The following is a 26,547-nucleotide window of genomic DNA, read 5'->3' as shown; positions in this document are numbered from 1 at the left end:
TGTGTGTTCAGACAAAGCAGTAGGCCAGCAGGTTACAGCAGTGAGTTGCTGAGGCACACGGACCAAGAATATTCCTCAGTCTGTGCCGAGTTAGCTGATCTCAACCAGAGCGGTAGTAGGGGCACTATTTTAACCTTCAATACCTCTGGGTTAATAAAGAGAAAAAAAATTACAGGCAGCATTGAAGCTGGCAGTTGCTATCCAGCAAAATCAGTAAGAAACAGAAATTTGTACCAGGTTCTATGCAAAACAGGATTCCATGGGCTGGAAACCACTGCCACACGCAGACCATCAATGGCAAATTGTTTTAGCCACAACTGACCACACTACCAGGGGCATTATCCTAGATAGCTCTGATGCATTAACTGATATTATCCATTGACAAACCTAACCCAATGTATTTAATATATTGTAATCTTCCTCTGAACTCCTCTTGCCCCATATATGTAACTTCTGATGATTTTTCTTGAATTCACAGGCTTTTGCCTCATAAGTATATTTTATCTCAACTTGAATATCACAGAAGAATCTAAAAAAGCAAAGCAAAGAGCAGCTTTCTCTGTGTTTAAAGGATCTGTACATCTGACCAAATCATCGTGGAAGTACAGATGGGTATTGGCAGAGAAAAACAAGAAAATCATCTGGCCATTGGCAAGAGCCTCGCTCAAAGCATGCATGTTCAGGCATAATGGCCTGATTTGCAGCCAATCAGAGCACAGCTGCCATCAAAAGAAATGCAACTGCCACCTAGAATATAAGATGCACAAGATATTCTTCTATATGAAGGGTGCTATGCATGAAGATGTTATTGGTGTTTTCTTGTTTTGTAAGATATTACTCCCTTGACTGGCTCAAGACGTTGTTTGACAATTTGAGTCACTTGCATCAATTGACTCATTATGAATGGGTGGATCAGAAACTTCTATGAGTGATGGGACATTTGGAAGTGAACATTTTGGAAGTGTGTCTGGGTAGATGATTTGTCCCAGCATAACAAACAACATCGGTGAAGCCAGTGGCGACCAAAGGTAACATTTGCAAATCTGGAGAACATAGAGCATAAATAGAGAAGCCAGGAATGCTTATGAGTGTTGCTACTTGCACCTGGCTCTCACTTTTATTCAAGAACTGTGCCCTGCATCTGAGAATAGATAAGGAAAATATGTTTAAAAACAATTTCTAGCTCTATCAATCATTGGGGAAAAAACAATACAGGGAGACTATCCTTTATCCGAAAACCTCGGGACCAGCCGTGTTTCGGTTTTCGGAGAATTTCGGATTTCGGAAGGTGGGTCGGCGGGGGTCGGGGCCCGCGGGGGGGTCGGCGTCGTGCGCACGACTTACGCTGACGCTCAGCGTAAGTCGGCGGGGGTCGGGTCGGCGGGGGGGTCCACGGGGGGTCGTGCGCACGACTTACGCTGAACGAAAAAACCTTCGATTTTTAGAGGGTTTCAGTTTTCGGAAGTTCGGATAAAGGGTAGTCTACCTGTACCAACATTATATATTCAAAAAAATCTCTTCTAGATTTTTCTCTCTTCCATCTTCAGTTCCAATTTGTTTCAGACTTTCGCTCCTCAGTTGAGCTCTTCAGATTGGGGTCTGCTCAGTTCGAGTTCCTCTGCAGTTTCTCACCATCATCTGCTCGAGCATGGTTTTTCTCGCTTTCTCATTTTCCTCCCTTTTTGTTTCACCACACTCCAATAAATTCAACACAGCTTCCAATCAGAGTGTGCGTTTTGTATATAAAATACAAAATAAAGAATCTTGACATTTATGAACGACTTAGGATAGGTGCAGAGAAAAATAAAAATTCTAAAATAGGTGGTCCAATCGCTCGGTATCCTTAAGCCACATCTACTGCATTCATCCTCCATTTAGCATTTTGGTGTAGAGTATCCCAATTTGATTTTATTTAGAAATTCAAATGTATTATTAGACAAATGAAAAGATGCAACGATTAATGGTTAGTATTTCAGGACCTGAGCATATAACCTGACCTGGCATTTAAGTGCAGTACTGAGGAAGTGGTGCATTTGCAAAGATGTCATTCTCCAGATGAAATATTAAACTAAGGATTTGTCGGACTGCTCTGGTAGAAATTAAAGTTTCCAAGGCAGTAGTTGAAGCAGCTCAGGGATTTTTCCTGGTATCCTAGCCAACATTCCTATCTCAACCTACACCATCAAAAATTGATTATTTAGTCATTCATTGCCACTTATGGAGTCTTGCAGTGTCCAAAATGACTGCTATAAATGTCATTATTTCATCTATACTGAGTAGATGCACGTTATAGAAAGTGGCACCGGTATTTAGGAAATTAGCAGAAGTCGTTCCTTTTTAAAGCTCAATCTTCAGTGTGGTGCGTAAAATCTTGGAAATTTATTTAAATTTATTTATTTACAGCCTTTGACACGATAAGCTAATTTACTGCTTATTTTTACATATGAGGATTTACTCTACAGTACGCAAAATATTTATAGCAAGATTACAGAAAGTAAATCTAGCCAAAAAAGTTTCATTTCACAAAAGATTAAAAGTGGTCTTTTCACATACAAACAACCAAACACCATTTTAAATTCAGATTATTTAATACATCTTTATATCACCAAGATAAAATAATGATTCAATGGCTGTCCTTGAAGTGTGTAGAGTTTGATTTCAGATTGGGTGCAGTATACAGGTAGACTATCCTTTATCCGAAAACCTCGGGACCAGCCGAGTTTCGGATAAAGGAGAATTTCGGATTTCGGAAGGTGGGTCGGCGGGGGTCCGCGGGGGGTCGTGCGCACGACTTACGCTGACGCTCAGCGTAAGTCAGTCGGGGTCGGCGGGGTACGCGGGGGGGGGGGGGGGTCGGCGGTTGTCAGGGCTGGCGGGGTCCGCGGGGGGGTCGGGGCTGGCGGTTGTCGGGGCTGGCGGGGTCCGCGGGGGGGTCGGCGGCTGGCGGGGTCCGCGGGGGGGGGGGGTCGGCGGTTGTCGGGGCCCGCGGGGGGGGGGGGGGTCGGCGGTTGTCGGGGCTGGCGGGGTCCGCGGGGGGGTCGGCGGTTGTCGGGGCCCGCGGGGGGGGGGGGGGTCGGCGGTTGTCGGGGCTGGCGGGGGGGGGTCGGCGGTTGTCGGGGCTGGCGGGGTCCGCGGGGGGGTCGGCGGTTGTCGGGGCTGGCGGGGTCGGCGGTTGTCGGGGCTGGCGGGGTCCGCGGGGGGGGGTCGGCGGTTGTCGGGGTCGGCGGCTGGCGGTTGTCGGGGGGGGGGGGTCGGCGGGGGGTCGTGCGCACGACTTACCCTTTATCCGAACTTCCGCAACCGGAACCCTCTAAAAACCGAAGGTTTTTTCGTTCAGCGTAAGTCGTACGCACGACTTACGCTGAACGAAAAAACCTTCGGTTTTTAGAGGGTTTCGGTTTTCGGAAGTCCGGATAAAGGGTAGTCTACCTGTACAACTTCATAATGATGCTCGGTGAATGCATCAATTAAGCAGTGGGAAAGAATTTAACTATAATGAGTACTTAAGCATCCCATCATGTTCGAATCTCTCAATCAGAACATAAATCTTAATGGATTTTACTTTACAGCAGTAAAACAGAATTAGTGTGAAATTTTACAAAATATATCTTTGCGAATAAGTGCTTAAGAGAACCGTTGCACAGCAGAGTTGTGCGATATTTCTAAATTATTGAACAATTATGTTAACAATGAATATTCCTAATTATTTATTGAAAAACTTTAACTTTTTATAAATTGCCAATAGTGGATTACAGAGAAATATCACTGGAAACAACTAGGTTTTAGGTTTAGAATAAAGATATACTTAAAAAAAAAAAATCTTTGTTTGTAAATAAACACAAAAATATATTATGTTGCCCTGAACATTATAGCAGTGATAATATGCATCAGAAACAACATAATTAGCATATAATGGAGTATCTTGTGACTGACCCAGGCAAGTTAGCATTCACTGCATTTACACAGGTTGTATCATCTCCCCCACCTATTTCAAAGTGCAGAAAATAAGACATCACTAAACTTAAGAGCCAGACTGTAGCATCATGCCTTAACTAAGTGTTTGTTTAATTCAATGGTCATCATAGCTTTCCAGGAGGACAAAAGGACCAGATATCACTTTTAGAACAGATGTTCTTCCACAGCAAATATCCTTTGGGATGAAATTCAATGGGCAGAAGCAATCTAGTTTGGGAAGTTAATATTTGCATATTGACTGCTGGCAGCCATCGCTTTAATATCAAATCCATTGACACCATAAACATTTTAGAGAAGAGAAAAATAGGTTACAGATTAAGCTTCAAAAATAGCAACTTTACTAATTTCCTAAACACTAGTGCCACTTTCTAAAACATGCATCTAATCAGTACAGGTGCAATAATGACACACATGGAAGCAGCATCAAAGTAAAATGTGATTACAGGTTATGGAACCAAGACGGGTAAATGGAGTTATGATACAGATCAGTCATGATGTAATTAAATGACAGAACAGGCTCAATGGCCTGCTCCTGTTGCTAAAATGTATTTTTGTACATTTTACATAAATGCATTTTGGTTCTTAATTAGGGGCTTCCCACCTTCAACCATGGGTAAAGCAATCCTGCTCTGTAACTGGTTAACAGAAGATATACATCAGAAATGAAAGTCAGATCACCCTTTCAATTCCTCCCCCCTTCCATAGTGAAGACACTTTTCTCCTCTACACAATACCAACAGATGCGAAACTATAGAGTCAAGCATTCAATGTTCCAGCGTATTAATATACTAACCGTTGTACCATCAGCCATCTCCAACAGTAATTTTACAATGAATGCATTAAGAGACACTAATTTCAAACTATTCATTGGGTTTAAGATTCGACTAAGAATAAGTTAGAAACTGCAATATAAACATGTGGGAAGCATTATCGCAAGTTTCTATTCTCCGACACACACACTGTACCTTAAAAAGCTGAATCCATCTCTTTCTCTCCGCTTCAATTCGTTGTTGCATTTGTGCATTGGTTCGGACACCAATGCTCTTAAATGCTACCATGTACTCCTCCCGAACCTCGGGTTTGGTTTCGGGATAGGCCAGGTGAATTATTCCAAGGCAAGCATCCCGAAGACAACGGGATAACGTCACCAACTCTCGTAAAGTGAACGGCATCATTGTCGGCGGCTGCTGACCCACACCTAAGGAAGCAGAAATGCAACATTACCGTGATTCATCCCGTTATTAATTCAAGCAAACAAGCCTACATCAACTTTCAGTTGTGTTTCTAGGACAATTGACATGCTTCACTTTTATCTTTAGGGGATTATTCTATGCAATTCAATTTGTATAACCTGCAAAAACATTTTCCTGCATCAATATTGTTCTCCTTGGAGCAGAGAAGGCCAAGAGGAGATTTGATATTGGTGTTTAAAATCATAAAGGAGGTTAGAGTAAATGAAGAGAAATGGTTTTCAATGGCTGAAGGATCAATAACCAGAGGGGCACAGATACAAGGTTATTGGCAAAAGAACCAGAAAAACGTTTTCAGACAATGAGTGGTTGGGCTTTGGAATGCACTGCCTGATAGGGTGGCGGATACAGATTCAATAGTTGCCGTCGAAAGGGAATTGGATAAATATTTGAAGGAGAAAAAATTGCAAGGATATGGGACTAAGTGATTGCTCTTCAGTGCAGACTCGATGGGCTGAATGGCCGCCTCTTGAGCTCTACTATTATATAATTTATTCTATATTCTCTACCCCATAACAAACTTAATTATAAAGGCTATTCCTTTTAATTTGAAGTTGCTAATTCCAATAACGGAATAATTCTTTTTTTTTTTAAGTGCAAAAATGACTGAATTATCAGAAGTGTATTCACAATCTTCTACAATGATGACTATCAAAAGCAAATACTGCAGATGCTGGCACTCTCACCTCAGAATCAGAAGATTGTGGTTCAAACCCCACTATGGATTTGAGCGCATCAATTTAGGCTGAAAGGTCAGTGCAGCACTAAGGAAATTCTGCATTCTAAGACATGCTGTCTTTCAGATGAAATGTCAGACCAAAAAATCTCAATACTACTCAGAAGAGGTGCAGGAAACTCGCCACGTATTGCGATCAACCCATCTGCCTCAACCAACACCACCAAAAACAGATTTTTTTTTGCCATTTGTATGCAGATTGACTGCCACGTTTACCTACAGAATAAGAGATTGCACTTCAAACTTGCCCATTAGTTGTCAATTGATTTGGAGAATCCAAAGGGAAATAAGGCACTATATAAATGCAAGTTTTTCTTCCTTTCAAAAAAGAAAATTGCACAAAGTGCATTTTTGCACCAATTTTCTCTTCTCTTCATATAGAGGCATCAACTCTTTGTAAGCCTACAGTTCAGACAGCAAGCATCCTCCCATCTCAGCTAAATGACCATTCTTCACATGCTAGCCTAGACAGAGTCTTTGCAGGCTATTTTGACTGGGGTGAGCATTAAAACTGAGCTCAGCCCTGTTCTCCCTTAACATCCTTACAAAAGCACACTTGCAACATGGGCCATTGATAGCAATTAATAGCAAGAGTCCAAACAGATTTGCCCCCTCCCTAACCCGGGGCACCAAGTCCAATTGAAGTGTCCCTACCTCCGCCTCAGCCAAGATGAACGAATGCAACAGATCAGGAATCATACCAGGAACAAAGTACATTTTGATTGAAATCATTTAAAAGACATTAGAATTTTATATGAATGAAAAATTCTATTGGTGTGCAAGGTGCAGACTACCATAAAAACACAAGCCAAGTGTAAAATGATTCTTCATACCCACCAATTGTAATACTTCTACTCTCCCTTTCATTTGTTCATTTGGAGAATACATATTCCACGAAACAGCAATAGCTAGTTCCAGATGTACATCATTAACTTAAATATTACTTCCATCTTCAGTGCTTAACATTCTAATTCAAGTTTATAAAGTCAGCTGAAGCTCTTTTTTGGCTTGTCGTCTTCAGACTCCCTTATACCGAGAGCTAAACATTTTTAAAGCACACTATAGAGCCAAAGGTACCCTCACAAATCTGAGTCAGCTGGGTCTGTGGATGGATGTCATTATCCTGTAATAAAAGCCGGAATTGATTTGTGAATGACATTGTGCAGTCTATTTGTGTTCTCTCCTTATTTTGGAAAGAGGGGCATGAGCTTGAAAAACTTCTGCTTTCATCATCTGCTAATTCTCACCGACTATTTCTCAGGTTTTTAAATCCGGTTATACATTTTAAGCCATTTACCTGACTGTTCACATATTGAAGTTTTAATTTAACTACAAATAAAATAAGCTAGCAGAATATACATGAAGAAAATAAATTTTAAGACATATTAATAACTATGACCTTTTATTTTGTAATCAATATTTATTATTCATTGAATGCAAGCGTCACTGGCAAGGCCAACATTTATTGCCCATCCCTCGTTGCCTTGAGGCGGTGGTGGTGAACCACCGCCTTGAACCGCTGCAGTCCATGTGCTTTTGATACAACGGAGTGGCTTGCTAAGCCATTTCAGAGGCCAGTTAAGAGTCAATCACATAGCTGTGGGTCTGGAGTCACATATAGGGAGACCAGGTAAGGACGGCAGGTTTCCTTCCCCAAAGAAAATTGGGGAACCAGATGGGTTTTTACGACAATCCGGTAGTTTCATGGTCACCATTACTGACTAGCTTTTTATTCCAGATTTATTTTATTAACTGAATTAACTGCTGGGTCCCTTGCTGTTTGCAGTGTACATTAATGATTTAGATATGAATGTAGAAGGTATGATCAGTAAGTTCGCAGATGACACGAAAATTGGTGGAGTGGTAAATAGAGAGGAGGGAAGCCTCAGGCTCCAGGAAGATATAGACGGGTTGGTCAGATGGGCAGAACAGTGGCAAATGGAATTTAACCCTGAAAAGTGTGAGGTGATGCATTTTGGAAGGACTAACAAGGCAAGGGAATACACAATGAATGGTAGGATCCTAGAAAGGACAAAGGATCAGAGGGACCTTGGTGTGCATGTACATAGACCCCTGAAGGCAGCAGGACAGGTAGATAAGGTGGTTAAGAACGCATATGGGATACTTGCATTCTATGCCTCGGCTAATAAAGGCAAAAGCAGGGAGGTTATGATGGAGCTGTACAAAACGCTAGTTAGGCCACAGCTGGAATACTGTGCGCAGTTCTGGTCACCACACTATAAGGAGGATATGATTGCATTAGAGAGGGTGCAGAGGAGATTCACCAGGATGTTACCTGGGCTGGAGCGTTTCAGCTATGGAGAGAGACTGGACAGGCTGGGGTTGTTTTCCTTGGAGCAGAGAAGGCTGAGGGGGGACCTGATTGAGGTGTACAAAATTATGAGGGGCATAGATAGGGTAGATACAAAGGAACTTTACCCCTTAGTAGAGGGGTCAATAACCAGGAGGCATAGTTTCAAGGTAAGGGGCAGGAGGTTGAGGGGATTTGAGGAAGAACTTTTTCACCCAGAGGGTGGTTGGAATCTGGAACTCACTGCCTGAAAAGGGTGGTAGAGGCAGGAACCCTCACAACATTCAAGAAACATAGATGAGCACTTCGAAATGCCAAAGCATACAAGGCTACGGACCAAGTGCTGGAAAATGGGATTAGAATAGATAGGGCTTGATGGCCGGCGCGGACACAATGGGCCGAAGGGCCTCTTTCTGTGCTGTATAACTCTGACTCTAAATTCCACAGCTGCCATGATGGGATTTGAACTCATCTATCCGGATCTTTAATCCAGGCTTCTGGATTACTGGTTCAGTAACATAATCACTATGCTACCCTTCACATATGTAGTTAGCCCTTTATAGCTGCATTTAAAGATTATAACTAGGCTCTTCTAGTGGCTCACTTGGTCTGGAACTCAGTCAAACAGATCAGGAATGTCCTAGGTTTGATCCTTAATGTCTGGTAACTTAGCTGATCACAACCATTGCAGCAATAGGGCACAGAAATTGGCCTCAGTGCCCATTGCCCAGGAAGAGGGGAAAAAACGCCCAATTTACTGTTCCAGATTAGTATCTAGTGACCCCTTCTTAAAAAAGATGTGGCTATATCAGGCAAGGACATATTGAGCTTGGCTGTGATGTTTGATAATTGCACAACATGTCAACACTCACAAGGAGAATATCTGCTTGTACAATGATGAAGAGCCTTTTAGCACTCTTGGAACTGTACTCGGGAGCAGATGAAGAAAAATTGGGGAAAGAGTAACTGTTTAGCATAGGTAGAAATAGAGGAGAAATTAAAACCTGAGAGAACCCTCAGCGATGTGGAACTGAGCCAGAGAGACCAGGACAGCTCAAAGTTCAATCCCTGGTCTGTACTGAGTCAGCTGATCTTAATCAGGGAAGTAAACAATGCCTCAGTGTCTGTCTCCTGACTGGAGACGGGGGAAGAAAAGGACAGTCAGGCAAGGCTCCCCCACTTGTGATCACTATCTAGTGCCCCTTGCTGGAAAGTGCACATGCATGGACAAGATATAGATATCAAATGTTGGCCAGAATTGACACCAACAGCAATCTCAGAGATAATTGAGGAATCACGTCAATCTAAAAATCTATGCAGAACAAACTTCTAAAAATATTTTGTAACGCATTTTAGCACTGTGAAGTGGATCTCAACATGTTGGAGTATCCAACACAAAAAAGGTAATTTAAGCAACAATGTTCTAATTAAAACAAAAAGCAAAATACTGCGGATGCTGGAAATCTGAAATAAAAACAGAAAATGCTGGAAATATTCAGGTCAGGCAGCATCTGTGGAAAGAGAAACCCTTCGTCAGAACTGGAAAAAGTTGGAGATGTAACAAATGTTCTAATTATACAAGTTACCTCCTTGAGTTTGCTCTCCAAAGAATTCGTTGTCATGTATTGAAATAAGGGAATGGCTGAAGAGGGAGCTGAAGAGGTAAAAGAGAGGTATGATCCGATGGGAGTCCTCAAGTGACATTGGAGATCCTCGTGAGATTAGGTGAAGCAGTGGTACCATAGACCTTAATGCACAAAAACATAACATTAATAGTTCAATTTCAGTAAATATCCAAGTACTTTGCAGAATTCTAGATACAAAACAATCCAAACCTGCATGAAATTAACCACAGATGATAATCTTCCTTAATTTAACTAAATAAAAACACGCAGATCAGAGTAATGCATGAAAATGTTTTATTTTATTTGTACCAAGAAAAAATGTTTCTATAACTTCTAAAAAAAATAAAAATAAATGCTGGATGAATTTCATGCTCATCGAGGTGGAAGATAATCAATGTGAACGGGGGAAATCAATAAAGCAACAACCTCCTTTAGAATGGTTTGCGACGTCATAGGTGTGCCATGTGACCTTTCCCTCTCCTGAACTCTGTACAAAAGTGAAGTAGCCTAGCTCAAATTGTTCTAAGAAAACACCACAGAATGTGCAATGAATTATTGCTCAGTTTAAACAAATGCTTCCAGTATAAAGTTTCCATTAAGGGATGTATAAGTACATTATATAAATTAAAGGCTTCTGATATAGAAAGCAGTAACTGTCAATAGCCATAGCTTCGTCAATAGTCTATTTATAAGGACACTTGAAAAAAAATTCCCTCCCACATTTTTGCCCCCTCTTAAATATTTTTTTTTTATATAGAAAGGACAGTGTCATTAGCCAGCTATTTGGCTATCTTTCGTAGAATGCACAGCAATGAAAAAGAATGGTTACAAGCTAAATTTATCCACAATGTCATACAATTCAGAACAGTTGACAGAGAATTTTTAATGAATAAAATTACATGTTAATTAATAGGACAGATCTCCCATTAAGAGTAGATGTGGTAATCTGGGAGCGTGCCAAGTCAATGCGTGGATGATTTAATAAGAATCCCTAAAACCGTTAGCAATGATTCAGTTCATGTAGTACTTCAGAGAATCACTTTTTTCTCCCAGGTTTTTATGCGGTGAGAACGTATTAACTTCAAAAGGTTTCTGTCCCATCAGTTCCAGATGGATTCAATCCAGACCAAAAATCTGAAAAGAATGTGGTGACACTGCCATTCTGACTTCTAGTACTGTTGCATTTCACAAGTTTTGGTCGTGATGAATTATAAATTTCATGCACTACAAGATAATGTTCGGGATGGTACTGCATACCTTAATGCAAAGGTCAGATAGTGTTACACACATGCACCTTACTATTCTAATAGTTATCCGAGTGAAAGCTAAGTAAATGGTGACAATGTTTCAATTTGTCTTGTATGAGCAAAATGACCTGGTGGGGAGTCACTGAATACCTGACATGCATCAATTGGTATTCACCGCACAGAATTCACATCAGAAATTTGAGATGGCAATTATGCTGTGTACAAATGAACAGAGATCAGCACGACACTCAGACCATGAGCGACAATAGCAAGTCAACAGGAGGAGTCAACACTGGTCAATTCTTATTCCTGCATGTACAAATCCCTCCATGACCTCAGCCCTCCACATCTCTGTAACCTCCTCCAGCCCTACAACCCGGAGATCTCTGCACTCATACAATTCTGGCCTCTTGCGCCTCCCCACCATTGGCAGTCATGCTTTCAGCTGCCTAGTTCCACGGTTCAGGAATTCCCTCCCTAAACACCTCTGCCTATCTAAGTCTCTTTCCTCCTTTAAGAAGCTCCTTAAAACCTACTTTGACCACCTGTTCTAATATCTCTGCGGCGAGTGTAAATTTTTTGTCTGATAACGCTCCTATGAAGCGCTTTGGGATGTTTTACTAGGTTAAAGGCACGACATAAATGCAAGTTGCTGTTGTTAACCATGACTTCTAGTCAGTCTCCTGAAAATAACTTCCCTCAACTTCATCTCATGAATAAAAAAGCCACCAAGACCTTTTGGTCCTGAATGTTGTAACAGTAGGTTTTTGGGCCCAAAGGAACAGTAATTGAAGCTCTTGTCGCAGGGAGCTCTCTTTACAGCTCGAGAAAACTGAAGCTTCTTTACCTCCAAAACCATCTTCACCCAAGCACTGAACAAATTTGCTAATGCATGCCATGTGCTGATGCATTAACCCAATTCCATGCACTTACTTGGTAAGATGGCACTCAATTTTAAGCTAGCCTGGGCACATATCTAGATTACTGAACTCTTTCTTCAGTGGGTAGAGAGCTTTGGCACCCCCAACTTGACATCAATGGTGGAGCTTCCATATAAATGCAATGTGGGACATACAAGTATAATGTGCTTCACTGTCGGAGGTGCCGTCTTTCGGATGAGACGTTAAACCGAGGTCCCGTCTGCGCTCTCAGGTGGACATAAAAGATCCCATGCCACTATTTCGAAGAGGAGCAGGGTATTTATCCCCAGTGTCCTGACCAATATTTATTCCTCAATCAACATTACAAAAACAGATTATCTGGTCATTATCATATTGCTGTTTGTGGGAGCTTGCTGTGTGCAAATTGGCTGCCACGTTCCCCACATTACAACAGAGACTACACTTCAAAAAGCACTTAATTGGCTGTAAAGCGCTTTGGGATGTCCGGTCGTCATGAAAGACACTATATAAATGCAAGTCTGTCTTTCTTACATCCCGAGAATGTGAAAGGTGCTACACAAATGCAGGTTTTTTCATTCTTTATACAATATATTGCATAAAATGGTGGACACATTTAGTCCCAAGTTGCACAACATGCACCATGGCTGGGTGTAACCTGGCAAATGCAATGGCTAGGTGTGGAAATATCCAATTGTACATGGAACTTGACGACTGCCAATCATCAGACCACAAAGACAGCACAAATAACAGTATCAATTTGATGAAGTAATTAGCAGCTCTGAGACATGGATATGGACAGTCTGCATGCCAAAACAAAATGGGCTGCATCCAAGGCAGCATGTACAGCCATATAGGTTGCAAGAATCCACACAAGACTAAATCCAGCACTACAGATCAATCTGACTCTAATGATACCGATTGTTCAAAGCATGAAACCTGAAAAGCACCAAATACTTTATGTAAATTTAGATGCATGCGTGATCAAAATGTTTACTGCAGACTTTTAAAAGATTAATGTTCAAAATTCAGATTACATGAAAGACATTTTTGATATAAAAGTTAATTCCAATCAAAATATAATCACCAGTGACGTTTGATCATAAGGCTTTACTTTGTTTTTCACCTAAATACCAAATTTATGGGATGGTAGTGCAGTGGTTATGTTATTGGAACAGCAATCCAGAGGCCTGGATGAATAAGCCAGTGATTTCAAATCACACAATGGCAATTTTAGAATTTGAATACAGTTTTAAAAAGTGGGTATCAGTAAAAATGACCATAAAGCTGTCAAGATTATTGTAAAAATCTAACTGGTTCACAAATGTCCTTTAAGGAAATCTACCGTCCTTATCTGGTCTAGCCTATATATGACTCTAGTTCCATGCCATCGTGGATGACTATTAAGTTCCCTTTAAAGCGGCCTAAGAAGCCACTAAGTTGTACAGAGCAACTAGGGATTTTTTTTATTCATTCATGGGATGTGGGCGTCACTGTCAAGGCCAGCATTTATTGCCCATCCCCAATTGCCCTAGAGAAGGTGGCGTTGAGCCGCCTTCTTGAACCACTATAGTCCATGTGGTGAAGTTACTCCCACAGTGGAATAAGTACCAGCCTAGCCAGCGATGTCTAGATTCTGAAAAAATTATATATAATATATATATTTTTTAAATTGCACACTCAGCCAGGTCTTTTGTATTGTTTAAATTTAGGGGACATAGTACAGGAAACTCTCTGATATCCGGCACTGACGGGACCGAGCTGGTGCCGTAACATCAAAAGTGCCGGACATACCAGAGTTAATGTTTAAACAAACGGAACTGAGAAGCTCCGTGTGAATCAACAAACCCTTTTGCTTAGCAACAGCTTCAAAACAGTCGGCTGCAGCTGCAAGCGTCTGTAGCTGAAGCTGTCGCTGTAGCTACAGACCTTGGAGTGCTTGACTGGGGGAAAAGAAAAAGCAATGAGAACTGAAAAAACGGCTCCTGATTTTTGCCGTTCGATCGAGTATTCCGGACATATAACCTCTGGATAAACCAAAGTTTCCTGTATATATCATATGGTAGATGGTTGCAATAGAACAGCAAATGTACAAAGGACAAGACTTAAGAGGTGCAACATTGTAGGGAAGTGCAGATATAATCAGACTTAAACAGGTAAATTAATTAAGATTTTAAAATTAATTTTCTTTTATAAACTATAGTTCAACTCTGCAAATTAAATGTAGACTTTGTAGAAGTAAATCCTTAAAAAGGTGAAATTTCTTGCCATAAAATATTAGGGCAAATTTTATGAATTCACACTCCCAGCATGGAGCTTTGCTTACTGGGAGCACATTAGGAAGTTGGCCACAAGGTCAGTGGACTCCATGATTTTCCTGATGGGTAAAATTTACACTGTAGCAACTAACAATTTAAAAAAAACAAGGAAATAGGTATTTACAACAAAATCAGCCCTTCATTCCATTCTTAAAATAAGAAATAAATGCTCATCTTGTGTGATTGTAACTGTTCTTCGGCATGACTAGTAACAGTAAATGTTTAACTAGGTAGAGCGCTGGACACGCATATCTATGTTCTTACCCTGTGATCATTTTTGTTGTTACAGACGTGATCAAATTCCAAAGATGTCGCATGAATCTTGCATTGAAAGCCAAACTGTACAGAAGTCTGGAAGAAACCATAAAGATGTTAAGAAACGTCTACAAATTAAACAAGAAGTTATCAAATTTCTAAATGTAAAACATTTTTGTCCAGCATACAATCAACTCAATCCTATGCTATACGTGATTGCTGTTTCTGTTTGCAATATTAAGTTAAATATGATGCGCAAATACATAATCTGCAATAAATCACAAAGGAAAGGGGTAAATAAAATTTAGGGGAGACGCAAAGTATTTGTTTTGTATAAATTTTAATTGAGACTTCAGCAGGAGTATGAAAGAGAACCTGTTTTAATAATTCATCATCTGTGAAGCACTTTGGGACATCTTTGGGCAGAAAACGTTAGTGGGAGTGGCATGTAGGCCTCCAAACAGTAATGCGGAGGTTGGGGATGGCATTAAAAGGGAAATTAGAGAAGCGTGCAATAAGGGCACAGCAGTTATCACGGGTGACTTTAATCTACATATAGATTGGGCTAACCAAATTAGTAACAATACTGTGGAGGAGGAATTGCTAGAGTGTATACAGGATAGTTTCCTGGACCAATATGTCGATGAACCAACTAGAGATCAGGCCATCTTAGACTGGGTATTATGTAATGAGAAAGGATTAATTAGCAATCTTGTTGTACGAGGCCCCTTGGGGAGGAGCGATCATAATATGATCTAATTCTTCATTAAGATGGAGTGTGAAGTAGTTGACTCAGAGACTAGGGTCCTGAATTTAAATAAAGGAAACTACGATGGTATGAGGCACGAGTTGGGTGGGATCGATTGGAGAATGTCACTCAAAGGGTTGACAGTGGATAGGCAATGGCAAACATTCAAAGACCGCATAGATGAACTACAGAATTTTTTCATCCCAGTTTGGCATACAAATAAAATAAAAAAGGTGACTCAACCGTGGCTAACAAGGGAAATTAGGGATAGCATAAGATCCAAAGAGAGGACATATAAATTGGCCAGAAAAAGCAGTAAACCTCAGGATTGGGAGCAGTTTAGGATTCAACAAAGGAGGACAAAGGGATTAATTAAGAAGGGGAAAATAGAGTATGAGAGTAAGCTTGCAGGGAACATAAAAACTGACTAATAAGAACATAAGAAATAGGAGGAGTAGGCCAATTGGCCCCTCGAGCCTGCGCCGCCATTCAATAAGATCATGGCTGATCTGATCCTAACCGCCAATCCACTATGACAGGACTGTCTCCTGAATCTAACAGAATTAGACACACGAAACAGGAGCAGGATCAGGCTACATGGCCCCTGGGCCCACTCCGCTACCCACAGGGCCATGACCGATCCGCACCTAAACTCATGTCCAAATTCCTGCCCGCTCCCCGTAACCCTTAATTCCCTTTACTTCTAGGAAACTGTCTATTTCTGTTTTAAATTTATGTAATGATGTAGCTTCGACAGCTTTTTGGGGCAGCATATTTCATGGACCTACCACCCTCTGAGTGAAGTAGTTCCTCCTCATCTCAGTTTTGAAAGAGCAGCCCCTTATTCTAAGACTATGCCCCCTAGTTCTAGTTTCACCCATCATCTGGAACATCCTCCCCGCATCCACCCGATCCAACCCCTTCACAATCTTATATGTTTCAATAAGATTGCCTCTCATTCTTCTGAACTCCAATGAGTAGAGTCCCAATCTACTCAACCTCTCCTCATATGTCCATCCCCTCATCCCCGGGATTAACCGAGTGAACCTTCTTTGTACTGACTCGAGAGCAAGTATGTCTTTTCTTAAGTATGGACACCAAAACTGTATGCAGTATTCCAGGTACGGTCTCACCAATACCTTGTACAACTGAAGCAATACCTCCCTACTTTTATATTCTATCCAAATAAAAGCTATCCAAATAAAAGACTGTAAAAGCTTTTATAGCTGTGAAGAGAAAAAGATTGGTGAAGTCAAGCGTAGGTCCCTTGCAGTCAGAATCAGGGGAATTTATAATGGGGAACAAAGAAATGGCTAACCAATTAAATACATATTTTGGTTCTGTCTTCACAAAGGAGGACACAAATAACCTCCCAGAGATGCCGGGGAACATAGGGTCTGATGAAAGGGAGGAACTGAAAGAAATCAGTATTTGTAGGGAAATGGCGTTAGGGAAATTGATGGGATTGAAGGCCGATAAATCCCCAGGGCCTGATAATCTACATCCTAGGGTACTTAAGGAAGTGGCCCTAGAAATAGTAGATGCATTGCTGATCATCGTCTAACATTTGATAAAATCTGAAACAGTACCCATGGATTGGAGGGTAGCTAATGTTACCCCACCGTTCAAAAAAGGTCATAGAGAAAAAACGGGGAATTACAGGCCGGTAAGCCTGACATCGTAGTGGGGAAAATGCTAGAGTCCATTATAAAAGATGTAATAGCAGAGCACTTGGAAAACAGTGACAGGATCGGACAAAGTCAACATGGATTTACAAAAGGTAAATCGTGCTTGACTAATCTACTGGAATTTTTGAGGATGTAACTGGTAAAATAGATAAGGGAGAACCAGTGGATGCGGTGTATTTGGACTTTCAAAAGGCTTTCGATAAGGCCCTGCATAAGAGATTAGCATGTAAAGTTAAGACACATGGGATTGGGGGCAAGGTATTGATTTGGATAGAGAATTGGTTTGCAGACAGAAAGCAAACAGTTGGAATAAACGGGTCTTTTTCCGAGTGGCAGGCAGTGACTAGTGGGGTACCGCAGGAATCGGTCCTTGGACCCCAGCTATTCACAATATATATTAATGATCTAGACGAGGGAACTAGATGTAATATCTCCAAGTTTGCAGACGACACAAAGCTGGGTGGGCGTGTGTGCTGTGAAGAGGATGCCGAGACACTTCAGTATGATTTGGACAGGTTGGGTGATTGGGCAGATGCAGTATAATGTGGATAAATGCGAGGTTATCCACTTTGGTGGCAAAAACAGGAAGGCAGATTATTATCTGAACGGCAATAGATTGGGAGAAGGGGAAGTGCAACGAGACCTGGGCGTCCTTGTGCACCAGTCACTGAAGGTAAGCATGCAGGTGCAGCAGGCGGTTAAGGCGGCAAATGGTATGTTGGCCTTCGTAGCGAGTGTGTTTAGGTACAGGAACAAGGATGTCTTGCTGCAGTTGTACAGGGCCTTGGTGAGACCACATCTGGGGTATTGTGTGCAGTTTTGGTCACCTTATCTGAGGAAGGATGTTCTTGCCATGGAGGGAGTGCAGCGAAGATTCACCAGGCCGATACCTGGGATGGCAGGAATGATGTATATGAGGAGAGATTGGGTCGATTGGGCTTATACTCGCTGGAGTTTAGAAGAATGAGAGGGGATCTCATTGCAACTTATAAAATTCTAACAGGACTGGACAGATTAGATGCAGGAAGGATGTTCCCGATGGTCAGGGAGACCAGAACAAGGGGTCACAGTCTAAGGATAAGGGGTAAGCCATTTAGGACAAAGAGGAGGAGGAATTTCTTCACCCAGAGAGCAGTGAACCTGTGGAATTCTCTACCACAGGATGCAGTAGAGGCCAATTCATTAAATATATTCAAGAAGTAGTTGGATATATTTCTTACGGCTAAAGGGATCAAGGGATATGGGGAGAAAGCAGGGACAGGGTACTGAATTTGGATGATCAGCCATGATCTCATTGAATGGCAAAGCAGGCTCGAGGGGCCGAATGGCCTACTCCTGCTCCTATCTTCTATTAAATCAAGTTAAACCACTGACACCTTAAAAAAAAAAAAAACTAATTGTACATTCTACTCAATTCCATAAAGACTAATTGAGAGAGTGTGGGAGGAGGCTCATGTAGAATATCATCCATGATCTAATTGAATGGCGGAACAGGCTCGAAGGGCTGAACTCCTGTTACTATGTTCCTATGTACAGCCCAGTTGGGCCAAATGGCCCATTTCTGTCCTGTAGATTCTATGTAATCTGATCCATGGTTAATATACATAAAGGCAAGTTTCTCCTCCAGTACCAGTCGCCCACTAGGGTAGGTAAGTTATCCCTCATCCAAAGTACAGAGTCCACTTCGTGCTACACTAGCTGCCAGTTTAAGAACAAAAATCTTTCAAACTCACACCTATCCTTCAGGCATGGCACACTAACAACTGGCCAAGCAGACAGTCAAAACAGATACTACTTAAAAGGTAGTTTTGGCAAAACATGGGTACAAGCGCTTTATACCAATCAAGGTTAAAAATTAAAATATATATTCATCAAAACAACACTTCACAAATTATTCGCCGAGAAGGTTCACATACATAAAGATCTGTAGGACCAGAAGGAAACGTGAACTTCAAAGGAGGAGAGTGCACAAATAAAACTATTTTACATACATGTCAATATTGCCCTTCCAAATTTTGCTGCAGCAACACCAACATGCATTTCTATAGCGCCTTTAAAGAAATATTCTCTTCAGAGGCGCGAGGAAGACAGGTGCTAAGCCAAAGGAAGAGAGATTAGGGGCAGTGACCAAACACTTGATCAAAGAGGTGCCTTAAAGTTGGAGAGGGAAGTGGATAGGCAGAGGGGTTCATGCTGGAAATAGGTTGGGAATTTCCAACTACATATCGTCAACCTAAAAAGGTTAATCTGTATTGTACACTGTACAACAATTGTTAAGAAAATATAGAAGGAAAAAGTAATTGCTGAAGATGCTGTTGATGTAAATATGTAATCAGTAAACATGTAAGCTAAATCAAAAACAAATGTATTAAGAGTTAAAATCAGAAAATACAGGAAATGCATAGTCTGCAACTATGCAGAGAAAAGGCAGGCTACCATTTCAGGTGCTGACCTTTCTTCAGAGCTGAAAATTGAATGGTATGCAAATATTTCTAGCATTTTCTACTTTAATTCAAATTTCTAGGATTTGCCATTTCTTTCCTCGTTACTTAAATATACGTTCACTTTGGGATTAACTACTCCCAAATGCCATCCAACAATCCCTGATGAAACTGAACTTGTGTGAACATTGGGTGAGGGCAAGATTTGACTCAAGTGTGATACAGCTTCCTACCCATGGTAGATCAACATGCAAACATTCACTAGCAGGACTCATGTGAATAAAGCCTTTTGGGCAAGGTGCTGGAGGGCACCAGGATGCCAGCAAGGAATGCACACCTTCAAAAGAGGAGAGGGAGAAAAGTAACATGGAAATAAGTTCTCTTGGTGGCTCTTGACTTCATATTTTAAGTACAAAGGCTCACATCGGTCTCCTGCAACACAAGGCGAACATTTACAATTATTTTTAGCACAATTCTGATTCTCAACAATTACAGAAAGAAACTTAGTGCATGTGCGACAGCAAGCTATAGAATAATGGTGGTAGAATTAGTCATCTGGGATGGCCTTATTTACCATGGAAGCAATTAGACCAATGTGCAGATGCAAACGAAAGTTCTTTCATCTGTTGGTAGGGAAGTGAGACATTAACCTATTTAAATCCTTTTGAATTCAGGAGCAAATCTGGTTATGGACTCAAGCCCAAGATGCCCCAGTTATACTGAACAAAAATTATACTGTACAGACTACATTTTTAACATTGATGGAATGGGGAGCTGCAGTTATACTGCCTAGTCACATATTTTAAAAAAACTTTGAAGTTTAAAAAGCAATCTGTGCAGCTACAGTTATATGGTAGCCATCATGCAGCACTTGTGATGCGAACTCAACTTGTCATTAAGTGGGAAAATCTGAGAATTTGCTACCCATCAAACTCCACTGTACTTCATTGTTGTGGCTTAAAAGGTTCAAGCCACAACAACGAAAAATGTTCAGTATAACTGAAAGATAAACTTGTCACATCACTAATCGGCACCAGAATTTGTTCTTCTAATCATCACACAGTAAGCCCACAAACCAAAAGGCGCCAAAAATATTTAGACCTGGTTTATTTTTTGTGCGCATTGAGTGGCATAACAGAGCGCAGCTCAAGAAAACTGTATCAAGGAGAGATGTCACATAAAACTGACCCTAGAGCTTACTGGGAGTACAGAAGAGGTTACAAACTATTGCATGCTTCAACAAACCCAGTTCAGCAAGGCGGCACATTTACATTAATGTGAGTCACCTGATCAGCCACCGGAACTCCGACCTGTCTCAGTGGCCTGCTAAATCGACTGAACTGGTTCAGTGCACCAACATACTTTCAATGTAATGCAAGCACACGACACAATTGAGCCACTTTATTTTTGTTTTTAAACTGAAGTATTTTTTAAAAATTGAAAAATCATCAACAGCATTCTCTGCTGCAGTTGTGTTGGAGGCAGATTAAGATGATGGTGGACCAGTCCCCTGCACATGTTCACAAGGCCAAGTTTCTGTTTTCTGAATCAGCCTTTAAGAGGCCTATGGGGACAGTATAAACACGGGACAATGATGTACAGAGGTTAGTTTGGCCACCTCTGAAAACAATGATTTAAGTGTAAAAAAAAAGCCTCAACTCTGCATCCGAACTTCGGCAAATAAGGAGGGTTCCAAGGACAGGAACTCTTGTCCATGGACAGGAGGAGTAATTTGCACGGAGAGTCTTTTGAGGACTTTTTATGCTGGATCTATCTTGCAGTAGTGCCATAGTTCTGGAATATAAATGCCGCAATAAATTAACACAAATTGTCAGTCATTGTGCAGCTGTAAAGTTCTCATGTTCCAGGCATGAGCATAGACATCTTAAACATTGGCAACACGCAATGTCACTCCACTTATAATTTTGTAAAGGACTAACCACCCAAGTGCACTTCTACAAGTAATTACACAGAATACGATGTCCATTTAGAATACAAAACACTCACTAGGATTCCGCATCAATCTGGATCCACCTCAGACCTTGGTCAACGCAAGGACCTTGCCACAAAGCAGGTACACAATTTCCATTCCTGAATTACACAGCTAAAAACACCACTGCTGCCTCCAATCACTCCCACCGCTTCACAATTGGGTGGCACCTCTTGCCTATCTTGGCTGCTCCACAAGGGCCAGTTTAAGAGGTGGATCATTGTTATAATTTTCTAACAGTTATAAAACAAAAGGGTTGATTTTTGTCTTCACTACCTGAGCGCAGATCAATGGAATGAAAATCAGGCAGGTTCTAGAGAGACCGGACAACCCGCTCTACCAGATTAACACCCAGGCGGTGAAGATGAAAAACTTACCCCAAAGAGTCAGTCTCTCACACTCTCTCTCTCACCCCACCCCTCAATCAGCAGCTCCACAATTAATCTACACAAACATATTTTCTGCAGTTAACCAGTAGATGTCATGCATTCTAGACTTACAGGAACAGATGTACGATCAGACGGTGTACAACTTACAGGCTGCAATTAAGTGATTGAAAACAAAATAAGTAAACAATTTCCAGTTTAGAGGATATTACGCTTTTAATTGTTACTTAATTGGAAACGGTCATTATCAGCATCGCTTAAATCATTACACAATAGCGCCAGAATGTACTTGTAAAATTTGCCTAGTAATAAAGTGGAAATAAATGAGCAGATTTTTATCTTTCACAGAGCGATGCGATAATACTTAAATATCAGTTTCAAATTACTGAATGTATGTCCCACTCCTCTAAACCTACTGTGGGAAATAAAAGAATTGCCCCATTTACCAATTGTACGTCGCAATTTTCTCACAGTTTAGCAATTATTATACAATTCTGAGATCAACCACCACTGTACCAAATAACTAAAAAGGTAACAATTAGAACACCAAAGCCAAGCACCAAAGTGATGTCGGGTGAATTCCACCCACACTCCATTGCGTTACTAACCTAAGTCAGACTGTTGTGCCTCCCAACAGCCAAACTATGCCAGCTTTTAAGAAATTTGGTTCCTTTCTCAGTCATGCCTTTTGACTGTCTTTCATTCAGTCATCAATGTGGTCCCTTTCCCTTCTATTTAACAGTATTAACTGCTTTGGTGTGACAAGAGTCAGCATTCCTGACTTCTGACTTTTACCCTTTGTTTCTTGTTCCCCCTTAGCCCACCCTTTCATTTTGCTCAGTTCCATCAACATGCTCACTGAGCTTCCAGTTCTGAAGAATCAAAACCCAAATTAGTAACTGTCTTGTCTCTCTTCAGATGCTCACAGGCCTGTGTATTTCCAATATTTTCTATTTTTATTTCAGAGGGGTTTTAGGCAGCGCTCTGGAAACCACTCCCTGCCTGCTTACTCGGCTCGTGCTTATCCGTGGGAGATTGTTCAGAAGAGGGACATGCATCTTAAAAGACAAAAAACTGAACTATAACTATATATATATATATATATATATATATATATATATATAGTTTATTACTACTAAGGGAGTTAAAAATTGCAATTCAATCTTAGGGTCTCTTGAAATGTATAATCGCACTAAACTTTGATCTGAGGGCTTCTAATGTAGCATCAGAACAGACAGAACAAAATTGAACCATACAAGTCTAGCCATTATTCTATATGTTGATTGAAAAAACATACCAGCAAATTCTACTTTTTTTTTTTTTAAATCATGAAGATTTTGACAAATGGTTTTGGTACCACAAACATCAGCATCAATAAATGCCCAAATCAATTCTAACAAAGCTGAAGGACTTTTTATTTTTATTTTTAAAAAGAGACTTTTTGTATTTCAAAATGTGTTAGTCTTTACACAGAGGGGATAAAAAAAGGTCTATACCTGAAAAATGTGGTGAAGCACCTCCAATTATCTAAAGCCTATAAATAAATTTATAATGAATGATTTTAGGCCACTCTACGGCACTGATTTTCAGTAAAATTGCTGATTTAGAGCTAGGCATTCCACACAGGAAATGGCAGCTGTGCTCATACAATTATAGCCTTGGTATTGCTTTCTTCACTTCAGTAAGCACCTTTACAAATAGTTCACTAGTAAACGCAACCAGTGTGATGATGCATTTAAAATCAGTAGTTATTACCCAGGGAGGCAGGTTATTTGCAGCAATAAATGCAAACATCCCAATTCAGCAGCAGCTATGTTCTTGAAACCTCACATCCTGCCCTGATGTAATTAGTCCATAAAAGCTAATTATCTTAATCGAGCATTGACAGTTTCACTGACATCTTACTTCCTCTGGCAGCTATAAACACTCCTAAACTAAGACAGCAGCTAATAGGCTTTCAGTGCATTATTTACATTGCTGTTTTGCAATGAACAGCATTAAGTACAACACAAGATCGGCAGAAGCATTTATACCGGTTTTATTGCAAACATTTGATCTTTAGAAAGTTTAAAAACTGTTCACTGCAAAAAAGTGTATTTATTTTAACTAGTGAAATGTTGCTGCAGTTTTATTTGTATGCTTAGGACAGTGAAAATGCCTGATATTTTAATACAAATTTCTTAACAATAATGAACACGTTGAGGACTACAATAGCATTTCTACATCAAAATGTGATTTTTTTGGTTAATGAAAAATTAACTGTGCTAATTTAGGAATATTCCATAGCATACCCAAGTTTCTCTCAATCAGTATTTTAAATCCCTCCATGGTCTTGTCCCCACCCTAACTCTGATCTCCTCCACTTGTACATCCCCAAACACATCTTCCACTCCTCTGACAAAAGTATACAACTCAATCTTCGTTCTTTCTGCTCTACCATTTGGAGGCTCTTTCAGCCACTATATCCCTGCCCTCAGATTCCCTCCTCTGTTTTCACACCTCCATACCCACTTTCAGAAAAAACCCCAAACCCATTCCCTTCAATTGTACTTTGGCACCATCTGCCCTGAACCTTGGTTTCCTCTCACGCTCAGTCTAAATTGTTTTTCTCTTCCATCCAACAAATTGCTCCACGTGTCCTTCTGTGTGCAAGAAGTTCGAGGTGCAAGTTGTTATTGTTGCATTAACAAGAAAATATTTGGCAGAAGAAATAGGGCAGAAAGCCAGTCAGTATTTAAGAAGCTAAGAAATTTACTGAGCACATTTCTTCAAGAAAGCAGTTTATTTTCCAAATTACACAAGCTTAGCATAGCACCAACTCATGCTTAAAAATAGTTTACTAGCAAGAACAGTCTCCAGTACTATGCCCTAGGGACTGTGAGCAGACAATGAGTGCCAACAGGATATTCGACTACATGGAATATTGCAGATGAACCCAAACTTATCCTTAAATAACAACCACACAATTTCCAAGGGAAGAGCCATCAATACACACGCACTGGACTGAATGGGCTCCTTCTAGGATTCCAAGTTGATTGGTTTGTGTGTATATCAAGATACTCAGCTGGCACAAGAGAATTTATGCTTCCTAATTTAATCCTGTGCCCCCAGATTGTTAAATGGACTGTTTACATCTATGCATCTCTGCCTCATTATTTTAAAGATCTAGACCCTATCTTTCTTCAATCTTCACTTCCCAAGTGAAAACAATTTCAGCTCTGCAAATCTCTCTTTAATTCAGGACCAATTTTATGTATCCAGACTTTGCTTCTGAAACGCTTAAAATAATTGCGTAGTCATGGGAAGGTTTGATCCTTAACGCCACCAAGTTTCCGAACTCAGCATCATCGCTGCAAAAAGCTGCAGAAGCAAGCTGATTCAGGACTAGAAAGGTCATCCTGGGAGATGAGGGATGGGCAGCTTACTCTTATTAAACACCTGTAATTTTGAAATTTGTAGTAGAATAAACTTTACAACCCCCAGTTCTTCCACAGTTTTAAAAACTAGTGTTGAGGTTTCAGAAATTATGCTGACACACAGCAATTTGCAATCCAGCAGGGATACACGTGCCTGGCCCACCCCCCACCCCACCTCCTCATCGTATGCATTGTGAGCCCATAAAACCTTCCCGCCATGTAGGCATAACCACCCTACTGCCTGGTATAATGATGGTTATAGCCATGGAAGGAGTGTTCGCATGGCAGACTGTCAGACAATTAATCAGCCTGCAAATCTTTCCACTATTTCACACTATTTGCCAAAGGTAGAGTGTGAAGATAAGGCAACTAAACTGTAAACAATTGTAACTCAGTTTTAAAAATCGTAATTTCAAAACAAGTGATTCAAATTCATTTCTAAACCTTCAAGCCAAATTGGAAATTGCTAATACACACGGTTTCCAATGCAGAGCCACTTTTGACAGTCACATTTTGTGAAGGGTTTGCCGGTTTTATGAAATGTTAATTTGTCTGCCAGTCTTATAATACCCATAGGGGGCTGGCTCTGGCCCTCTAGGAAAGTTAGATGGCAGATGGATTGTCTGGGCTATTTTATAGATTATTCTAACCGTTACGAAAAATCTCTCTCTGGCTATCGGGAGATTCATTTGTGTACCAGGGTTTGCCCCAAGAGCAAATGTTTCCAGTATAATTCTCAAACAAATCTAACCTCTCCTTGTAACCCACTTGCCTGATTTTTGGAACCATCATCCTGTGTTGCACCATCAGTGTGTGGCAGATGGACGCCATCATTGTGAAAACATCTTCACTCACAGATTCCTTCCATACCAGGTTTAGCAAGGCGTTTGTCTGTTGCTTAGTGTCCAGCTTCTTGAGACACTCCGCAGTAATTAAATTCACTGAAATTCTACCATCGCCCTTTAAACAGAATTAATTAAACATGAATAAATCCATTCCAGCGGACAGATTTTACAAAAGGAACATTCCTATAAAGTATCTAAATAAAAACAATACTAAAATTGAAGAAATCACAGGGTATAGTGCATTTTATTTTAAAATGTACAGGAAACTGTGTGTTATCCGGAAGCTAAGCTCGAGCCACCGGCAAAAATCAGGAGCCGTTTAGTTAGGTTTTTTTTCTTCGTGGTTTTTTTTTCTTCTCGTGGCTTTTTTTTCCCCAACAGTCAGGCTCTGCAAAGTCTCTGTAGCTTAGCAACAGC

The 26,547-nt window shown here is 40.7% G+C and overlaps 1 protein-coding gene across 5 annotated transcripts in view; it reads right to left on the bottom strand.

Annotated features, from left to right (window-relative positions):
• The window catches only part of ube3c (ubiquitin protein ligase E3C), a 173,819-nt gene that overhangs the window by 92,697 nt on the left and 54,575 nt on the right, over positions 1-26,547 (bottom strand). For all 5 annotated transcript variants that reach the window (XM_085987546.1, XM_085987548.1, XM_085987547.1 and 2 more), the window contains exons 11-14: positions 26,058-26,245; positions 14,626-14,712; positions 9,859-10,019; positions 4,941-5,173 (exon numbers count right to left, since the gene is read on the bottom strand). In XM_085987546.1, the coding sequence (XP_085843672.1) occupies positions 4,941-5,173; positions 9,859-10,019; positions 14,626-14,712; positions 26,058-26,245 (669 nt within the window). The remainder of the gene's footprint in view (positions 1-4,940; positions 5,174-9,858; positions 10,020-14,625; positions 14,713-26,057; positions 26,246-26,547) is intronic.

Source organism: Somniosus microcephalus, chromosome 5 (genome assembly GCF_052327205.1).
Source record: "Somniosus microcephalus isolate GS21.2 chromosome 5, FLI_Smic_1.0, whole genome shotgun sequence".
NCBI classification, from domain to species: Eukaryota; Metazoa; Chordata; class Chondrichthyes; order Squaliformes; family Somniosidae; genus Somniosus; species Somniosus microcephalus.
The sequence above is the reverse complement of the archived record's forward strand: the minus strand, read 5'-3'. Positions and strand labels throughout refer to the sequence as shown.